At 43.5% G+C, this 21,681-nt stretch overlaps 1 protein-coding gene across 1 annotated transcript in view; it reads left to right on the top strand.

Annotated features, from left to right (window-relative positions):
* Window positions 1-21,681, top strand: part of LOC129337362 (sodium channel protein type 5 subunit alpha-like) — a 57,875-nt gene that overhangs the window by 8,715 nt on the left and 27,479 nt on the right. The window contains exons 5-13 of the mRNA XM_054990964.1: window positions 960-1,051; window positions 3,514-3,765; window positions 7,888-7,951; window positions 8,445-8,586; window positions 9,394-9,591; window positions 10,816-10,998; window positions 14,253-14,654; window positions 16,825-16,951; window positions 20,295-20,533. Of these exons, the coding sequence (XP_054846939.1) occupies window positions 960-1,051; window positions 3,514-3,765; window positions 7,888-7,951; window positions 8,445-8,586; window positions 9,394-9,591; window positions 10,816-10,998; window positions 14,253-14,654; window positions 16,825-16,951; window positions 20,295-20,533 (1,699 nt within the window). The remainder of the gene's footprint in view (window positions 1-959; window positions 1,052-3,513; window positions 3,766-7,887; window positions 7,952-8,444; window positions 8,587-9,393; window positions 9,592-10,815; window positions 10,999-14,252; window positions 14,655-16,824; window positions 16,952-20,294; window positions 20,534-21,681) is intronic.

Genomic DNA, 21,681 nt, shown 5'->3' with positions numbered 1-21,681 from the left:
GGTAAAAGAGTCCTCCTGCAACCTCACAGAATCTTGGCAAACAGTTTTATTTATTTAAAAAATGCATATACCACCTCGCCAGAGACCTGCTTGTAATGGCTTACAGCTAAAGAACTTGAAATTTGCCCTGCCGAGCCAGGATTTGAAGTTGTCTTAACAGTTAGTCTTAACCATGGTTTTGCTTGACATCTCAAGGAAGGCATCCTGACTTAGCCCCGGTTTAATCCTGGCTTGTTTTCTGGTGACGCCCTCCCAGGGTACAGTGAGAAGGAAACGAAACCCACATTTGCTGGGGGCACTCCAGGCTTTGAGAGATTGTTTGTGAACTGAATCCTGGTTTCCCAGTCTAACTGTAATTAAAATGGTTATGAGTTAAGTCTGAACCCAACCTAGGATTCTGTTGCCCTGGTTGGGGTAGGGCATTCCCTGCTCCTGCCTAGGGTTGCCAGCCTCCAGGTAGTGGATGGAGATCTCCCGGAATTACAACTGGTCTCCAGACCACAGAGGTCAGTTCACCTGGAGAAAATGGCTACTTTGGGGGGTGGACTGTATGGAATTATGCCATGCCAAGGTCCTTTCCCTCCCCAAACCCCACTTTCTCCAGGTTTCACCCTCAAGATCTCCAGGAATTTCCCAACCTCAAGCTGGCAACCCTACTCCTGCCCTCCTCCACCACTCACATGGTCAGCAGGGTGGAGGAAGACAGGGAAACAGGCCTGCTGCAAAGTGTGTGTGTGAATCGGACACCTGGGAGGTAAGGAGACCTGGCAACCGTAACCAACCAATGAGTGATTTATCGATGCAGCCCCCACCGATATTGCTGACACCTTTTCAACACACCAGATTTCACAACACTGCACTGCTAGTCCCAACAACATAGCTAAGCCCCCTGGGATGTTTCCCCCAGAAACTTTTGTGTCTCTCACAATCCCTTTTTTTGTCCCCTTTCAATCCTTCAGGTTTGTGGGAGAGTTTACTCAGCTAGGCAACGTTGCTGTTCTTCGCATGTTCCGGGTGCTGAGAGCTTTAAAAACAATTTCCATCGTCCCAGGTACAAAAAACCAAAAATAATTTCTGACTAAGGCTGCTTTATTCATGACTTCTGTTATTAAATATAAAACACACTCGTGCCTAATGGTTTCTATACCTCTGTGCTATCTCACATAGCAATTTCAGCACAGTGGCTGGCTGTGACAAATCTGTGTTTGTTTAATATATATGTTACAGTGAATGTACGAAATGTGTACCATCTTTCAGCCTATAAATACTTGCAAGGCGCTGGATCGTATCTCTGTTCTGTTCCTTCTTTGTTCATTTGTACTTTAGGGGGGTATTTTCGGAAAGCATACTTGACTTTTGCCCTCACCTGCATAGCCCAGGAAAGCGTGTTCTTGTCAGATCTCAGAAGCTAAGCAGGGTTGACCTTGGTTAGTAATTGGATGGGAGACCTCCGGTGAAGACTAGGGTTGCTGAGGCAGGCAATGGCTTGTTAGTCTCTTACCTTGAAAACCCCACTACGGGTCGCCATAAATCAGCTATGACTGGATGGCATCCTCTACCATGCTCGCTTTTACACTTTGACGCATATAGAAGTAGTTTTCCTCCTTAAAAGCACATTTTTAATACTGAACTCATGGAAGTTTGCTGGGACCTGGGTCAAGTTTCCACTAGGATGGCCAGTTGCCCCTTGGGGGAAAAATGGGGAGGGGGAATAATCATTGTGGCGCCTCCTTAAACATCCCTCTGGTTGCTAGCCCATTGCTGGCAACCCTAGTCTTCAACTAAGTCACCTAAATGATCGCTTACATATGTATGTGTCATCAAGTTGCAGCCAGCCAGCCTCCTGCTATGAGTGGGTTTACCCCCTCTTCTGTCAATGTCTAATAGTTGGCCATCGGGCCCCATGGATTGCTGTCTGGGTTGTGCAATGTGTGTGGTGCTGTCTTTTAGAAACTGTTTTATATATTTATTGCTGTTTTCATCTGGTTTTTAAACATATCAAGAGAGTACAAAAAATTCTGAAGTCAAAATTAAATGGTGGAAATACAAATCAAGGCAATAAATATATGGGCAATTCCAGCGATCAGATATCCAGCTGGAGTGATAGACTGGACACAAAGCAATTTAGAAAAATTGGATTGAAAAACATGAAAACTAATGAACATGCATCACTCTTTACACCCAAAAAGTGATGTTGTCAGGCTATATTTACCACGAAAAATTAGTGGAAGAGGACTGTTACAAGTACATCAGGTAGCGGAAGAAGAAAAGAGAGGCCTGGATGATTACATCAGTAGAAGTACAGAAAAATTACTTCAGGCTGTGAAAATGGAGAACATATTAAAAACAACTGAAGTGAAGGCTGAATACAAGAAGAAACAGTTTGAGAATAGAAAATAGAAAAAATGATTAAATATAGAGATCTGGCAACAGAAACCACCTGACTATGGAAGAAGAATGCAACAGTAGTGCCCATTGTCACCGGGGCACTTGGAACCATCTTGAAAAACTTTGCAATTCATATGGAAAAACTGCAGCTTTCTGACATAACACCTACAGAACTGCAAAAGACGGCGCTACTTGGAACAGCATACATATTACCTCGATATCTGGTTGATACTTAGGTCTCCGGCGGAAACTTGTATCAGCTTAGCAAGGCCAATCAATAATGACATGTGACCTCTACTTATAGTTGATTGTGTTTCGGATAATTCGAATAACAACAACAACAACAACAACATTTGATTTATATACTGCCCTTCAGGACAACTTAATGCCCACTCAGAGTGGTTTACAAAGTATGTCATTATTATCCTCACAACAATCACCCTGTGAGGTGGGTGGGGCTGAGAGAGCTCTTCAGAGCTGTGATCGACCCAAGGTCACCCAGCTGGCAGTGGAGGAGTGGGGAATCAGACCCGGATCTCCAGATTAGAGTCCCGCGCTCTTAACCACTACACCAAAGATGGTTTGCCTTTGCTTTCCTCTGCAAAGTCTTCTTTGGTGGTCCCCCCATCCAAGTACTGTCCCTGCTTAGCTTCCAAGAGAAATGAGATCGGGCTATACAATGCTGCCTTCTCTCCCCAAGTGATTGCTCGGGCCAGTCTAATAAGAGGGGTGCGGATATATGACAGGCTCTTGGCTTGCTCCCTGCTGGTCAGTGTTGATGGAAGTTGTTGGGCATCAACGCCTGGATTCATGCCACTTTCTGCACCCAAGCTGAGCCCCTGCCGTATTTCTGAATGGACTCAGCCAGGACTTGGCTATGGGTGAACCATGCTTGATGTGACAAAATACCTTGAACCAGCTGGGGCTGGAACAGATGATTTATTTAGGGGAATCTGTTTTCCCTCTAATTGAGCGTATTTGGGGTTTCCTAGAAGTTTTGAAATAACTATGAATAATTGGCAGATCTAACGCTGCGTCCAGGTTGGAGAGTGTCTCGAAAAAGGTTCTACGGGTATTGTGATTTTGTAATCAACGTACTTTTGATTTCCCCTTCTTCCTCTGTAGGTCTGAAAGTCATTGTAGGTGCGCTTGTCCAATCCGTTAAGAAACTTGCAGATGTGATGATCCTGACTGTTTTCTGTCTGAGTGTCTTTGCCCTCATTGGCCTTCAACTCTTCAAGGGACACTTGAGACACAAATGTGTCAAAAACTACACCGAATATCTCCGTGAGAACAACGTAACAGAGTTTCCTGTGGGAAGCGATGTTCTAAGCGAATGGAACCTGTCATCATATGAGGATTTCATCCACCAAACAGGTAAATGTTTTCCTAAATGTCTTGCGAAATAATTGGCTTTTTGCACCGGCTGGCTGCAGATTTGCCACAGCTGTTAACAATCAATGCACAAATGCCTGCCACATCACACTGTGCTCACCAGAACGATTTGATAACGTTTACGGCTGTCTGATACGTGCCACGATAGATTCCATTAATGAAAACTTCCTTCTGAACTCCTACGGGCGCTTCCAGGAACGATGTAAGTGAAGCAAAACATTCATTAAAATGATATCATCTCAGAAAGCACTTTTCTTCCTGGGAATTTAACCACTCTTGTAAATGTCTAAAGCCCTGATCAGTTCCTTTGGGTCAGTAGCAGAGCCCCATCTGCTGGGTTGAAAGCCCCTGTATCTGAAGGATTGTCTCCTATCATATGTTCCCATGCACCAAATGCAATCTTCAGGCTTCCACTTGCTGGCGGATGTCGGGAGGGCCCCTACTTAGGATGGCTCTCCCGACATCAGCCTGAGCTTGGGCCTTTCCAGTCATGGCTCCCGCTCTGCGGAGTGCAGTTCTTGAAGAGGTGGAGGCAGTCCCCTCGGTGAAGATCTTCAGAAGGTGTCGCAAGGCTTCCCTGTTTGCCAGAGGACTTTTGATGGGGAGTATGAACAATAGGTGTCTTTGGGGGCGGAGTGTCTTTTTAAAAAATTCTCTTTGGCTTTAATGTTTAACTTTATTTGTTTGTTTGTTTATGTAATTTATAGTCTGCCTTTCACACTGAGACCCAAGGTGGATTACACAGTGTGAGATTAGTACAGTCAATAACAAGAACATTTCCATAAATGATGCCTTAGGGTAAATAGATACAAGTTCACAAAGACAGAGCATTAGCAGGAGTCCAATACAACTTAGTGGTGAAGTCTGTGATTCCTGACTAGAGATGGGCGTGAACTAGAAAAATGGCGGCTCATTGCAGTTTGTGGTTCATTGCGTTTCACAAACCACGAACAGGCATGAAATCACGAACTGGTTCGTTTGGTTCATGAATACGTTAGTTCCAGGGCAGCAGAAGGTCTGCAGAAAGCCCATCTCCCCCGTTGCCTAGGAAACTAATTGATTGGCGCCAGGCGGTTTGCCGTGACAAACCGAAAAATGAACCAAACGAACTGTTCATCTCAGTTTGTCAGGAATGCCCTCCAACGAGCCACTGATTTGCAAATCAAAAAACAGCCTGGCTCATGACAAACTTTGGTTCGTGTTTCGATTCATACCCACCTCTATTCATAACTCATTAACGGATCATCTGAGATCCTCTCCCTACAATACAGTAAAAAGCTGTTTTAAATAATTCAGTTTTGCATTGTTAGTGGAAAGCCAGGAGAGTGGGGGTTCTCCTGACCTCCTCAGGCAGGCCATTCCACAGGGTAGAGGGCACCACAGAGAAAGCCCGTGTATGGGCTGCTGCTGATTTCGCTGATGTGCAGGGTGGCACCTGCAGGAGACCCTGTTCAGAAGAGAGACGCTGCTGAGGAGCACCATAGGGAGGGAGGCAGTCAATGTTTTAACTGTTTTTGGTATGCCACCTTGAACCAAAAGGCAAAGCGGGGTATAAATGTTTTAATAAACAAATAAATATACAGGTGCCAATTACAGTGCTTTGTGGAAGTACCTGATGCTAATGCACCTGCACAGAGAGCTCCACACCTTCCACCTTCTGCACCTATGCTGAGGTCAGGTGATATTACTCAGCAATGGAAAGGATTTCTCTATGGATCTGACCCTTGTCTTGTCCCTTGCTACAGTACAGCTCCCAGTGCCCAGAGCCCTTCTTCCTGTCATGTGATTTCTTGTCATGTGCTTGCAGTTCATTGGGTCTCATGCTACTTCCTGGGGATTAATGATAGGTTCCAGGTATGGAAATGTTGAAGACTCCTGACCTAAAAATCTCCAGATCTGCTGCTTCTACCCTCCCTCCGCCATCACTCACCTGACTGGCAGGGGGAAAGGTGGGGAATAGGCCTCCTGGGCATGCTTCTTGGGCAACGTGATGACATCACCTCTAGGAGTGATGTCATTGTGCCACCCCCCGGGAGCACCCCTGCACTTCTCAGCAGGGTGATTTTGGCCCCAAACAGGCCGAGTCAGGGCCATTTGGGGCCCAAATTGGGCCTCTTAGAAGTGTGCATGCTCCTGCGCCTGCATGATGATGTCCCTTTCTGGAAGTGACATCATTGCAGCACCCCAGGAGCACACACGGGCAAAGCACGTGTGCAAGGAGCACACAAGTAGTGAAGGCGAGTGCTGGGTCCCTCCTCCCGTTGAGAGGATAAGGGGACCTGGCAACCCTATCTCCAAGGCAGATCTAATTTATAAGACAGTAGCTAGCTATATTTATGTTGATGCACGGATGTATTTAGCATTTTGGTGTGGCTTTTTTATTCACTCCTTCCAGGGTTTTTGATAGGAACAAAAAATGTATGAGGAAAGTAGCAAGAATTAACATGGAGGGCTGTTTCTGCAAAGAACCCCGGGTAGCGTTCATGGTTCGCCCCCCGATTTCGTCTTCACAAAACCCTTGGTAGTAAATTGGGCTGAAAGTGGCCCAGGGCCAACGAGTGAGCTTCCTGGCTGGATCGCTCGGGTCTTACTAAAGCATCAGAACAGCCCACATAACCAACCGACATAGTTATAAAGCCGTATGTCAACCAGTGATCCTTATTCCAATTTTTTAAAATTGTCAAATATAACTAATATTTTCATTTTCAACTTGTTTGGGGTCTGTATTAAATCAGTTAGAACATAAAATAAAAATAAAATCAGAATTAAAACAACAACAACATTCGATTTATATACTGCCCTTCAGGACAACTTAACTTCCACTCAAAAGTGGTTTACAAAGTGTGTTATTATTATCTTCACAACAATCACCCTATGAGGTGGGTGGGGATGGATGAGAGAGCTCTGGAATAGCTGTGACTGACCCAAGGTTTCAGGCAGAGAAGAGGGGAATAACCACCACAACAACAATAACTGTGCTTATATACCACTCTTCTAAACAGATTAGTGCCTCACCCAGAGCTGTAAACAAGTTAGTGTTATTATTATCCCCACAATACAGCTGGGGAGCTGGGGCTGAGGGGAGTGGCTTACCCAAGGCCATCTACTGAGCTCATGGCAGTAGAGGGATTCAAACCAGTAGAGCACTAATTCACAGCCAAACCACTTAACCACTGAGCTACCACCTGGCTTTCCAGATTAGAGTCCTGCTGGTCTTAATCACTGTACCAAACTGCAGCAAGATAAAGCATCAACAAAAGCATGACTGTTTCTCCCACCCCCAAAAGTCTTTAAAAAGTCTTCAAAATTAAAATGGATGTGCATGGATACACCAGTGCTAATATACCTACTCATCCCACACTAGTTTGTCTACAGATGGAATTCCAAGCAGGGCACTCCATACTGCTCTTAGCAATCATTTTGTTTTATTCAAGAATAGGCCTTTCTTTGGCTAAATTAGAACCTGCCAGTTAATGCAGCAGATTGTTCCGTGCACTGAAAATCTTCTAGAGCCAGAATAGTAGAGCCCAGTAGCACCTTTAAGACTAACTGCATCTGATGAAGAAAGCTGTGGCTCTCAAAAGCTTATGCTACAATAAAGTTGGTTAGTCTTAAAGGTGCTGCTGGACTCTTTACTATTTTGCAACTACAGACTAACATAGCTAACTCCTGTGGATCTATAGATATAGATATAGATGGGCACGAACCAAAATATGAACCAAAGTTTGTGACGAACCAGGTTGGTTCGTGAACCGGTAGTTCATCAGAGAATAGGCAGACAACAATTTGAATAATTTTTTGTGCATCCTCGGCCCCCCCATATAGTTATCCCTATGTTACCCATATGCTTACTATCTTTTGGTTTAAAAAATGAGCTATCAGGAGAGAGGGGAAACAGGCTGGGAAGGGGGCACAGGGCACAGGAGTGGTTCTGGAAGGAATCTAGCAGTTCAAACATGGGGCCAGAAGGAATCTGTAAAAATTCAGTTGTATAGTCAGAAGTTTACTGCCTTTTCAGTACTGGTCATCAGACATAATATGGTTTTGATGTAACTATCCGGTTGGCAATCCTACCTATATTCATCGAGGTCACTTTTATTGCAGCCAATTACAAAATCAAAAATCACACCAAGGATTTTTTACTGTGTCATAACGGTACAGAGGCTGGGTAAGTGTGCTTAATTTTCTCTGTTTTCTTACTGTTTGTTTAAAATAGTTCCACTTTCTTTGTCCATTCAAATATCCTCTGAGAATGTAGATTTCCCTTAAGTACAAGGGTTTCAGTTAGATTTCAGTTAAGCATAATGTCATATCATAGCAATGTAAACAGAAGCAAAGGATTGGTCCAGGTTTTGGGACTTCATTCCCTGCCCCCCCAACACTGTAAACGGAATTCTTACATTCATTTTTGATATCTTCAAATCACCTTACCTCATTCTCTGATATGAGTATTCTAAGAGCATCCCCATGTGGTGAGATTATGGTTTACCATTCTCCAGTTACAGCACTTGAAAAGATAAACATGTCCCAGATGCCAGGGGGAAAAAAAGAAAGACAAATTGCCACATATTTGTAAATCTTCCCATCGTGTGGTGTGCTTTTAATTTACATTTAAATGTCGGACATTTTTGTCATTTAAAAACAAAAGTTCTAATTCGTAGCTCCTGTCCGGCAACATATGTATGTCTGAAAGTTGGAGATAATCCTGATGAAGGATTTACAAGCTTTGATGCTTTTGGCTCGGCTTTTCTTTCCTTGTTCCGCCTCATGACACAAGATTACTGGGAACGCCTCTATCAACAGGTACAAGAATTTGTTTTGTCTGTCTGTTTAGTCCATTTTTATCCCACCCTTTCTCCACAGAACTCAGAGCAGCATATATGGTTCTCTGTTTCCCGTTTTATCCACTCAACCATCTCGGCTTGCCAAGCCCCCACTGGTGGCTCTTCCTGCCAATTATCTGTCTGGTGGGGAAATATGGCAGGAAATGGTATCCTGATATGTTGGTTGTTGATAATCTAAGCATTATAAATGAGGACACTGAAATTATTCAAGATTTTCTATTCCTTGGCTCAGTCATCAACCAAAAGGGAACTGCAATGAAGAAATCAGAAGATCTATCTATCTATCTATCTATCTATCTATCTATCTATCTATCTATCTATCTATCTATCTATCTATCTATCTATCTATCTATCTATCTATCTATCTATCTATCTATCTATCTATCTATCTATCTATCTATCATCTATCTATCATCTATCTATCTATCTATCTATCTATCTATCTATCTATCTATCTATCTATCTATCTATCTATCTATCTATCGCCTTAAGCAGAAATTAGAATGGGAAAAACCTTGCTTAATATTATTTCTCTGATATTTTATTATTGCCCCTATATATTTTGCTATGGAAAGGATAACAGAATCATTTGTATCTGATAATAACCTCATGAATTGGGGTCTAAATAATTGATGAGCAAATATATAGCTAAATGTTGTACTTTGATACTGGCATTTTTATTTGACCAACTGAAGTAGTGTAGTTTTGGTGGAAGCAGATCAAAAGCTTAAAACAAGGTGGATTGATGTACACTTTCTGATTTTAGACTCTCAGAGCTGCCGGGAAGATCTATATGCTGTTTTTTGTACTTGTCATCTTCTTGGGATCATTTTATCTGGTCAACTTGATCTTAGCCGTGGTCACAATGGCATATGAAGAACAGAGCAAAGCCACGATTGCTGAAACGGAGGCAAAAGAGAGACAATTTCGTGAAGCCATGGAATTGCTGAAGAAGGAGCATGAGGTCCATATTTCTTCCTTTCTTATCTCCATTTCCCACCAATGTTGCCTATAGCAGTAATTGCCAAACTTATGTGCAATTTTTTTTGGATCCTTTGTGTTATACATAGACAAATCACTGCAAAAAAAAAAGCAAGTTTGATGTGGTGATAGTATGACCGCATGAAAATTCAGTTCATCCAGTGTTTTACCAAAGTGCAAATATCCACCTGTGCTTTGGTAAAACACCACATAAAAAAGCATCTTGATAAAACTGGGATGACATTAAAATTGCTTTATTATTTTATGAATGAGCACAAGATCTTGTATGCATCTGTCACTTAAAGTGATTCTTGAAGGATACACTTATGTACTTGTGTGCATTGATAAAACATCACAGTAAAGCAATTTTGGATGTCCTTATACAGCCTGTCGTATCAAGATTCTTTTACTGTGGTATTTTACCAAGGGACAGGAGTGCATCTACAGATTAGTAAAGTATTCTTCTTCTCATAAGTTGAGGTTGGAAGAAGAAACTCACTAAAGAAACTGTAAGCTGAGCAAGCTGGGCACACTCTTTACAAAACCGAGAAAAGAAAAAGGGACAATGGAATTGGTTCCTCTTGCAAAACAAGGCCTGGTAATTTAAAACACCAAAATCTAGGATGAAATTTTGCTGAAGAGCATTTCAAAAGCATGCCATTCTTTTCTCAAAGGCCAAGAGGATAGCAAAGATTGAGCCCCCGACCTATTACAGGCAAAACAAAGACGTGCCAGTTAGTTATTATGCCTGCACAGGAGAGTGACTAAGTTCACAACCACAAAATATGGTGGTTGAGAGTGCCTTCAAGTCATAGCTGACTTATGGCAACTACTGGCAGGGTTTTCATGGCAAGAGACTTACAGAGGTAATTTGCCATTGCCAGCCTCTGCAACCCTGGACTTCATTGGAAGTTTCCCATCCGATTACTAACCAAGGCTTGACCCTCCTTAGTTTCTGAGATCTGATGAGATCACGTTCACTTGGGCTATTCAGGTCAGGGCATCCAAAATGCAGGAAGGCATAATGTATAGTCAGACTTTCTCAATATTTTAAAATCGTGAGCTCCAAAAGCAAAATTAATTTTTGAATCATTTTGATAGCCCTTGTGAGCAGATGTCTCTGCTCATGAAAAGTCATCGTACTGCCCCGTAATTTGGATCCTATTAAATTTTGTACAATTCTTAGTTCTGTGTTTCCATGTTCTAGGAATTAACTGCTAAAGAAGATGACAGCCTGTCTCATAGTTCATTGGATGCGTCGCCGGTAGCATCCAAAGAGGTTAAAGAAAGAAGTAACAGAAGAAAGAAAAAGATGTCCCAGGGCATGGAAGGTTATTGGGAAGATCCCAAAATCCCTCCATCACAGTCTATTGACAGCCATCGCAAATCGGTAACTCATGGTTTAAAACTCTGGCCGTTTTCACACGGCCATGCACCCGGAAGATCACACAAAACTCACGGCATAAAAGAATCTTCCTAGTGCGATTTCTCAGCACGATCTTGTTTAATGGCACTTTTTCTGACGTCGTCGGGTCATTAAAGGGGATCGTGCCGGAAGATCGTGCTAGGAAGATGCTTCATACCGTGAGTTTGAGCAATCTCCCGGGAAGCGTGTGAAAATGGCCTCTGATTACACAAACTGTTACCTTATAAAATTTTAATATACTTTAACTCTTGTAGGAAAGGAGGAAATTAATAAAAAGTGGTGTTTAAACTAAACTAAACATTTCTTCGGCTTTGTGAAATTAAAATATCTGCCAGAATGTTTTTAGAAAATCATCATTTAACAAGGAATTCTTGATTTCAGTGGACTTCAGAGTACTAGGAAACAAAACTAAACATAAGCCTAATTTTCTATCTATTGCTTTATTTCTATTTAAAGTCGGTATACTGCTTTATTCCAGATGAGGAATGTAAAGGAAGTTAAAACAGATACTAAGTAAAACAACCACCATTCATCAAATACCTCTGTAGCATAGAAAAAAATTGTAGGATCATAAGAGCTGGAAGGGTCTCCAAGGGTCATCTTGGCCAACCTTCTGCATAATGCAAGAAATTCACAGCTGCTTCCACCCACGCTCCCCCAGTGAGTCCTGCTGAACGGCCAGAAGAAGGCCAAGAAACCTCAAGAATCCCTGACCAATCTAGCCTGGAGGAAAATTTCTTCCTTAGCTCGAGGTGCTGATCGGCATTACCCTGGGTTCATAAGAAAGAACCATGACATCTGCAAACTGGTTCCTCCCTTCCTCCTCTACCTCTTATGATCTAAGTTGGCCTGCCTTGGCCAAGCAGGTCAAAGAAGAAGGGACTCTTTGCCCTCCCCTGCTCAGACCAAATGGCTCTTGCAGTGCTGGGTTCCAGACTCTTGATGCCTTACAGAGAGATCTCTCTTGAAGCTTTGACCAGTCTTGAGAAGGTAAAAGCGAGATACCAGCTAGTCAAGGCTTCTTCCTTTTGGTTTGCTTTAGCTACATTTGGGGAGATTGATGCAAAAACTGATAATCCACAGCCAGCGTATACCAGAAGACCTAGTGGAATTAAAGGGCTTTTATTATCTGTTGAGAAGACTCCAAAAAGAGTTTTCGGCTAAACATTAGGAAGAACTTCCTGACAGAGCAGAACAGGTATCCTTGGGAGATGGTGGGCTCTCCTTCTTTGGAGGATTTTTAAGCAGAGGCTAGATGGCCATCTGATAGCAGTGTTGATTCTGTGAACCTGGGCAGATCATGGGAGGGAGGGCAGGAAGGGTTGCATCAGTGCTTAGTTCTCGTGGCCCTTCTTACATGCCCAGGGTATTGCTGATTGCTACCTTGGGGTCAGGAAGCAGTTTTCCCCAGGCCAGTTTGACTAGGGATCCTGACAATGTTTTGCCATCTTCTGGGCATGGAGCAGGGGTCACTCACTAGGAGAGTAGGGGAGAGGTAGTTGTGAATTTCCTGCACTGTGCAGGGGGGTGGACTAGATGACCCTGGAGTTCCCTTCCATCTCTATGATTCTATGACTGCACTCAGTGGGCTGCCCACAACCTTGAAGGCGCCGTTGTATGCCGTCTGGGTACAGAGATGCACCCAACTTCAGATAAAGGTGGTATGAAAAGCAAGTTTTCCCCTGATGGTTTTAGAAGGCAAGCAAGTTGGTATGGGAGCTCCTGCTGGGTTTTGCATAGCCATTGCCTGGTAGCCTGTGGTAAATAAGAATAATCACAGGAGACCAAGCCCGGAAGCTCACAGGTTCTCTCCCCCCACCTCCAATTCTAAACAGGAGTAAGCAGGTCTGCTAGTGGGAATACTTGTAGGCTTTCGAAAGCTTAGGGCAAATAATGGCCTCGGCCGGATTTTCCTTCCCCCTATAGCACAGTTCTGAGTTGATTAGGGTCTGTCATGCCGCAGGTAGGGTGAGCCACCTAACGCTGCCACCACTCTGGGATTTAGGGGCCCTTGGGAGGCCCAGAGTACCCTCCCAACCCTTCTGACCTCCATAGCTTGGCCAATAAACAGGCGTGAGGACCCAGCAGAGTAACAACAAACAAAAGGGTTTATTTACAAGGAGGTCAGTTAATATCAAACAAACAAGCAAGCAAGGTGCATTGGCAACAATAGATGGGTGAAAGCAAAATAAACAAAAGGCCCTAGCACGACTGAACTCCCTGTCCCTCTGTCTGCCGGGCCTGTCTTCTCACCCTACCTGGATGAGGGCCTCTCTCCCTAGCAGAAACCTCCTCTGGCTGCTCCCTGGGAGAAAGAACACGGGCTTTTCCCCCTCCCAGACTTATATAGCACTAGCCCCCTGTGTTCTGATTGGCCAGAAAGGGCGCCAAAACAGCCCAGGGGCTCCTGGGAATCGTAGGCAGGCCTACTCCCACTGCTAACAAGCTTCTGGGGCCTTACTAGGCCTTTCTGGCACAGCCAGATCATGACAGGGTCCCTGCAGACCTTTAAAATTGTTGGACAAGCAACAGTCTGCTAAGAGTCTAGTTGCTATTAATACTGCTGGAAAAGGAGTTTAGTTCACTTGTACCCTGGAGGGAGCTGCAGAACATTGTCCAGTGTTTAGAGTTTATTGAATGTTTTCTCTTGCAGTTCAACCTACCTCTTGTTCTTTATTCTCTCTCTGCTGTATATCAATATGTGCTTGTGCTCCAAAGGCCTCTTGGTTGCATTAATAGCCTGCAGTCAGTTATTGTCTTTTGCAAAAATCCTGTTGTAGTAAATTCGTTGAAAGCGAATTCCACAGCATGGATTGGATTATTTCCTGAACCCTGCCAACAAAAACACCATTCCTTGCAGGAGCTGCTGTGTGGCTGTAGGGAAAGTTTGTGAGTCTGGGGGAGAATCTGACCCCAACTTGTTCCAAAGTAAAACAGATCATTTGGCCAGTTTTTATAATGAGTTAATGTGTTACAAATTACAATATTATGAGTTACATCATTGAAGAGTTGCAATATTACATGCACAAAGCTGAAAGCAAAGAGTTCTTTATTGCAAAGCAGAAAGGGAAAGATGCGATGCTGCAGTTGGCTGAATATCAATAAATGCCTCAAAATCAGTATTAAATATATTTAATTTAAAGCTGAACTTCCACGATGGATAGTGAGTGACATACTGTACCAGTCTTTCTTTTGTTTCCCCATTGCGACTCCTGTAGGCTTTGTTTAGCCATAGTTACAGCCCTAGTTCGAACCCAACGAAGCGTCGTCTGAGTCATGGAAGTGTGTTCAGTTTCCATCTTTCTGGACGAGAGCCAGGCTCAAGGCCTGAATATGGGGAGGAGGAATCTAGTAGTATTGGAGATGCCGAGATCCAGCGTGGTTCATTGCTAGCTGCACGAATGGGGAGACGGCCAAGCGTCCAAAGTCAAGTCAGTTACGGTCCTCATCCCATGACTCCAAACTACATGCAGCCTGGCAAATGGACCGCAGGAGATGATTGCAACAGGATCGTCTCATCGATGGGAGGCAGCGGCACAAAGTCGTTTAGCCCAGACCCTCTTTTGGGCGAAGGGCTGTTGCTTCCTCCTGTGAGGAAAATCCCTGGCAGAGGTGATCTGGTGAGTAGAAAATGTAAGCATCCAGATGTGACGTTCTGCAGAGAATTATTTACACTTCTTATTATATGCTGTAGTAGTCAATTTCTGCCATATACGATTGCTGTACCTTGACCCGGATAGCCCAGGTGAGCCTGATCTTGTTAGATCTCAGAAGCTAAGCAGGGTCGGCCTTGGTCAGTAATTGGATGGGAGACCTCAAAAGAAGGACCAGGGTTGCAGAGGCAGGCAATGGCCAACCACCTCTGTTAGTTTTGCCATGAAAACCCCACCAGGGGTCGCCATAAGTCATCTATGACTTGTGGGCACTCTCTGCCACCACCATGATTGCTGTACATTAGAACTGAAATAAATTTACCCACAGATTTTTTCCTTCCTGATGAGTTTTGGTGTTTCAAATTCTCTGGCTATTATATTATTCATATAACATTTGCCATCAATATAGACTTCTGATGATTTTTCAGTAGCCGCTGGTATTTGTGTTGATATTTGGACATGTAACAAACGGCTGCGAAGAATCCAAGATTTTTTCATGACAAGGAGGAGCCAGGAACACCCTCGCCTCCCCTCAGCACCAAGCTGAAAAATTCTGATCCCCAGCAAACTGCGGGTGGTGAGGATTTCGAAACCAAGCAAAAGAATAGCATTCCGTTTGTCCTCTTGCCTACAAAATGGAAGTGTAAAACGTGGTTTAATCCTGATGTAGTAAGCTGGTTTTAATGAAGAACCAAGAAGGTTAAAGAAATCCTATGGAACGTAAATATGTATCAATATATAAAACTACATGCATTTATTAAAGAATAAACCCTAAAACTGCCCTGACCTGGATAGTCCAGGAGACCCTGATCTTGTCAGACCTCAGAAGCTAAGCAGGGTCGGCCTTGGTTAGTAGTTGGATGGGAGACCTCCAAAGAAGTCTAAGGTTGCAGAGGCAGGCAAGGGCAAACCACCTCTGTTAGTCTCTTGCCATGAAAACCCCACCAGGGGTTGCTATAAGTCAGCTAGGATTTGATGGCAAACTCCACCACCAATATAAAAACTATTACAGGCTCAAATATAGCCTCAGTTCAGATTAAAATCATACAAAAAACTCAAACTAGAATCTTATACAACCCTGACCAAACACATTTCACCCTTGTGACCTTTTTCAGTAGTCAAGTACAAATATTACATAGTAACTCCAGACAATGCAATAATATGACTATAATTAATCAATATAATCAATATAGGACCCAGTTGGAGTTATGTTTCAATTAATATCAATAACTCAGGCAGCGATGTAATGAAATAGCCTCATTTGGAATTACCTTCTGCCCTAGTCAGGTGTATGCGTCTTGGGTGGTGATTCGATTGTGTAGCTTCCTGTTCTGTTCCAAGGAGAATCAATACTAAATGCAGTCTGGAGTCACATAATGGCGTGTAGTATGCTGGTTTTGTGCAAAATAACAAACCATAGTGTGTTATTTTGCCCAGTTTTTGTGCCACAACCAACTTCACTTACGCCTGTAATGAGAAGTTTTCCATCTTGGGGTCATGTGCAAGGGAAAGGGGCAGGAGAGGGAACTCCAATACCACCCCCTGGCTATCTGCAGCGGTGGCGCTGTAGCTCAGCAAAGAGCTGGCCAGCATCTCTTCCTTCTAGCAATCTGCCATGGTGCTATAGGGAGTAAAGCATCTGGCCCCATTGCTAGCATTCCTGGTCCAAGACTCTGGTGTCTTACAGGGACATCTCCCTTGATGCTTTGACCAATCTGCTTATTCCCTTGAGGAGTAGGTAAATGTGAGATACCAGCTAGTCAGGGCTTCTTCCTTTTGATTTGCTTTAGATACTTTGGCAAGACGTGAACAGGTGGTTTTTAGTCATTTAGAATATTTCTGTGTTGACTTTCACAGCCCTGCTTACAACTGAAAACCGCAGTATAACAGCCTTTTTGAAAAGCCATTAAAAACAAGCCATTAGCATAAAAACAAGCAGCATAAAAACTTTTCCTGAAAACAAAAGCAAACCATTAAAAAGCTGATTAGATAAAAACCCCAGTTAAAAGTTTAGGGAAGCTTCGAGGATGTCTGTTTGATTTGCCTACTAGCATTCACAATCAGCAGCCCTGCCTGTCTGAGAGCAGAGTGTAGAAAGTCCCATAACCGTAACTATCTTGTTTACCTCCACCAGCAGACCTCTTCGTATGATGAAGCCAACAAGTTGCTTCGATCCCAGCGTCTATCAGTGGACCATTATAATCAGCCGCTCCAAAGAGAAAGGGCAGCAAGTGCCGTCAGCATTATCACCAGCGCTTTAGAAGGTAATGCCGTTCTTGTTGCACATTAATGAACACTGATATACTGATACGTGTGATGCAAGCTGAGCCGGGGATCCCCCAACCCAGCTCACAGTTACATGCAGGGCTTTTTTTCTGGGAAAAGAGGTGGTGGAACTCAGTGGGTTGCCCTCAGAGAAAATGGTCACATGGTTGGTGGCCCCGCCCCCTGATCTCCAGACAGAGAGGAGTTGAGATTGCCCTCCGCGCCGCTGCAGCCATGTGACCATTTTCAAGAGGTTCCGGAACTCCGTTCCCCCGCGTTCCCCCTGAAAAAAAGCCCCGGTTATATGTACCATTGGGGGACTCACTTGGAAGAGGAGGATTCAGTGCTGTCCCTTTCCTCAGGTTTCAGAGGGGGACAACCAAAAAGTTAGGGCCAAGCTACAAGTGACGAATGACACTTGAATGGCAAGTGAACAGACTCACGTGTATTCCTTCCTGTTTAGTTGATCACATAGTGGAGCGCAAGTGAACAGGGAGGAATACACGTGAGTCTGTTCACTTGCCATTCAAGTGTCATTCGTCACTTGTAGCTTGGCCCTGAGAAAGAAAAAGAGGTCAGGGCACTCTATTTACTGTTTACTACTCTGACTGTCATTTGATATATAGATTGCTAGTCTCAGGATTTTCCTCCTCCTGACTTCCTCCCTTTTACTTTTTCTCTTCCTGGCATTGTTCCAGGCAACAACTCTCCTCCTCTCTCCATTTTGGCAACGTGGATGCAGGCCTTGTCCTTGCATCCATGTCCATCCTTAGACTAGATAGGTAGTTAGATCTGTCTCTCCTCTTTTCTTAGCAGAGTATGGAGTTCCTACAATAAAGAACTCCTATTTCCTTTCTAAATATAAAGCAAGTGTGTGATTTATTATTTTCTCTCCTGCACTCACACACCAGCCAGCAGAACGCCCTCACAACCACCTATAATCACGCTTCCTATGCCAAATGATAGACTCTGCTAACAGCCCAAACATGGAATCCTTTAATTAGGTTTCTGGGGCCTACATAATGATTTATTTATCAACTGCCAACAGGCCTATTGCTCACAGAGGCTGGAGAGGGGGCTTCAGATTTTCCTCTTGTGCCATTTTCCTAGTCATGGGAATATCCATTTTCCCCTTTCTCGGGCTCCACATGCCCTTCATCACATGATCCCAGGACACTTGGAGCCCGAGAAAGGGGAAAACAGACCCCCCCCCCTTCCCAGCAGCCATTTCTGTTTGGGAAAATGAAGCAACAAGGAAGCTTGAAAGTCTCTCCTCTTCTCTCGCGGCAATCGTAAGCAACAGACTCCTGACTCGGCTCATTTCACATGCATTGTTTAGCTAGACCGTGAATGGTTGTAGTGATGAGTGACCTTCTGAGCTCCACCTGGGGGAAAAATGAACAGTTTTGTGTGAGAGGCTGTGCTGAGAACTTAGAAGAGCCTAAGGAGGTTTATCAAGCCCTTGAAGGTGATGCTTGCAAATACGTACACAGGTAGCTGTGTTCGTGTGTCTGTAGCAGTAGAAAAGAGCAAGAGTCCAGTAGCACCTATAGGACGCACAAAATTCGTGGTAGGGTAGGAGCTTTCGTGGATCACAGCTGTACCTTTGTGAAAGGGAATTACTACCAATGGGAGAAGGGCTGGTTGAATTGGGAGGTTCAAAAAACAATTCCTAACATCAACAGCAGGAATAATGGCTGGGGGAGACTAGAACTGGAATGGAGAGTAAAGGCCTACAACCTGATCTGGGGGTTTAGAATCTAAGGGACAAGACATCGCCCCCACCAACAGATCCCGGGAAAGAAATGCAACATAACAGCAGAGTTGACAATGAGATGGTTTCCACTTTTAAGATCTCATTGGTAACAGTGGAAGACCTAAATGTGTGCTTCAATTAGGGATGCTTCCAAAATTCTTTTCATCTAACTGAGAGCCAGTTTGGTGTGAGAGCCAGTTTGGTGTAGTGGTTAAGAACAGCGAGACTCTAATCTGGAGAACCGGGTTTGAACTCCACTCCTCTGCTTGAAGCCAGCTGGGTGACCTTGGGTCAGTCACAGCTCTTCAGAGCTCTCTCAGCCCTACTCACCTCACAGGGTGTTTGTTGTTGTGGGGATAATAATAATATACTTTGTGAACCGCTTTGAGTGGGTGTTAAGTCATCCTGAAGGGCGGTATATAAATTGAATGTTGTTGTTGTTGTTGTTGTTATTATTTTATGTTCTGTTTCAGCATTTTTCAACTCTGTATTAGATTCTTCCTAATGCTTTGTAAATTTGTGTTTATTTTCCCTGTGTCATTGTTTATGGAAAAGTCCTTGATATTGACTGTACTAATCTCACACTGGCCGTTTTCACACTACTAACCTGCTTCCGTAATGTTGTGCAACGTTGCGCAAAAAACGCGGAAGATAGCGTCTTCTTGCGAGAGTTTTGTGCGACATCACGCAAAACTCTCACAAGAAGACGTTATCTTCCGTGTTTTTTGCGCAACGTTGCGGAAGCAGGTTAGTAGTGTGAAAACGGCCATTGTGTAATCTGCCTTGAGTCTCAGTGAGAAAGGTGGACTATAAATGACTTAAATTTAAAAAAGTTCTAGGAGTTTCAAATTACCTGGTCTCATTTCTGAAGTGAAATTGACATTTTAGGAATTCTGTACTGTGAGTTTTCTTTTAAAAAAATTCTGAATGTTGGTACAAAGTGTTATGTATGTACAACTTTGTAATTGCTTTCAGTTCCCTCAATTCATTTACATCTCCCGCTCTTCTTCCATTACCAATGGGGGCATGCATGGCAATAAAATACTAGCAAAGCAATCATGATGTTATGTTGTATAAACTACATCAAGATTCTTTGTGTGGGGTGTTTTGCCAGTCCATAAGAGCAGATGTATGCCTCAGAAAAACACTACACACACACGCAAATCTTGATGCATCAGTTTTGTTCTGTGCTTTTGGGGATCACACCAAGGTTGCTTATTTGCCATGTTTTATCAATGCACATATTCACATTGGTTAATACAGAGGTGGGAAAGAAGGTACAAACGAACCAAAAAAACTGAAAGATGTGGCAAAGGGCGTACAATCCAATTTTGAAATTTATTTTAGAAATTCTCCTAATCAAACCTGAATTAAGGACTAGAACACAGCATGCAGAAAAACTGTGTTCTAGAATAATATGAGAACAGAACCTTGGAAAGTCTCAACACTACCTTAAATCTATCCCTTTGAACTTCACTGGACATAAAATTACTTAACTTTGATTAGATCAGGCCCTCATTTCTGTAATTTCTTTTGTGTATAAGCTTTGAGAGAGGGTAACTTAATTTATTTTGTTTATTGGTTAGAACTGGAAGAATCCAAACGTAAATGCCCACCATTCTTGCACGAATTGGCCCTCAAATACCTTGTTTGGAACTGTTGCCCGCTGTGGTTGAAAATAAAGAAGAGAGTGAATGCTTTTGTTACGGATCCATTCACTGACCTCGTGGTTACCCTTTGCATTGTGGTGAATACTCTTTTCATGGCGCTAGAACACTATAGAATGACCACTGGTTTCAAGACCATGCTGTCAACAGGTAACACGGTAAGTGAATTTTGGCAGATGAGACACCACACATTAATACTTGATCCATATTTGCAGGGGTCATTTCGTAGAAAAAGAGCTAGAGGAACTCATTAACATAACTCATTAGCATATGTCACGCCCCTTGACAGCACCGGAAATGTGCCATTAGCATAACTGGTTTGCACATGCCACACACCCCTGACATCACCTATCCTGGCTGCTTTGGACCCAATCCTGGCCATTCAGGGCCAAAATTGAGCCCAAAATGGCAAAAAGGAGCTGAAAATGGCCAAAAGGGGGCCAAAATGGTCAGGATCAGGCCACTGCTGAACAGGAGAGTGATCCAGCACCCATCAGAAGCCTGATCTGGGCCATTTTGGCCCCAATCCAGGACGAAACGGGCCCAAAATGGCGGGGCCACCTGACATGTGACCTCTTTGGGGAACTGCCGGAATCGCGTTCCTGCACGTTCCCCCTCGAAATGAGCCCTGCATATTTGTGTATTTATCATTAGAGGTATGATTCTTCCCAGATCAAGTAATACACAAAGTACAGCTGGGGCAGGGGAGAGAAGTTTGCCCCTTACTTTTTTTGTGATAACCCTCTTGACTACTGTATGATTTAGCAACGACTAACTAAGAATCTTTACCTTTTTGCATCATGCAAGGGCTGTCTTTAACTGCAGAAGGATGACTTTAGCCTTCCGTGAAGCCTAGCCTGAGTCCAACTATGTGTGTGTCTCCCCCTGTGGTGTAGTGGTTAGAGTGCTGAAATTTGAACGGGGACATACCAGCTCAAATATCCCTTCTGCCATGAAGCTTACTGGTTGATGTTGGGCCAATTACATTCTCTCAGTTTAACCTAGACTGAAAATCGAAGGATAAAAAAGTAAGAATCTTAAGCAGGGCTATTTGTCTTCTGTCCCCTTTCCTACCATTCACTGATAGTTCAACAAAAACTCTGTCCCCAGAAGAGATTAGATGGGGTTGGACTAGATGACCCTGGAGGTCCCTTTGAACCCTATGATTCTGTGAAGAGACAACTTTCATTATCTGTTAATTTGCCTGCTGTCCCATATATTCCATCGCAGCGATGGCAAAGGAGATAAGTGGAACAGAAGATCTTCCCAGTCCATTTTTGATTCTTGAGATTCTTTAGCATTCTGT

Source organism: Eublepharis macularius, chromosome 11, assembly GCF_028583425.1.
Source record: "Eublepharis macularius isolate TG4126 chromosome 11, MPM_Emac_v1.0, whole genome shotgun sequence".
Lineage (NCBI taxonomy): Eukaryota > Metazoa > Chordata > Lepidosauria > Squamata > Eublepharidae > Eublepharis > Eublepharis macularius.
Note: the sequence above shows the minus strand (reverse complement) of the source record. Positions and strands in the feature narration are given on the sequence as shown.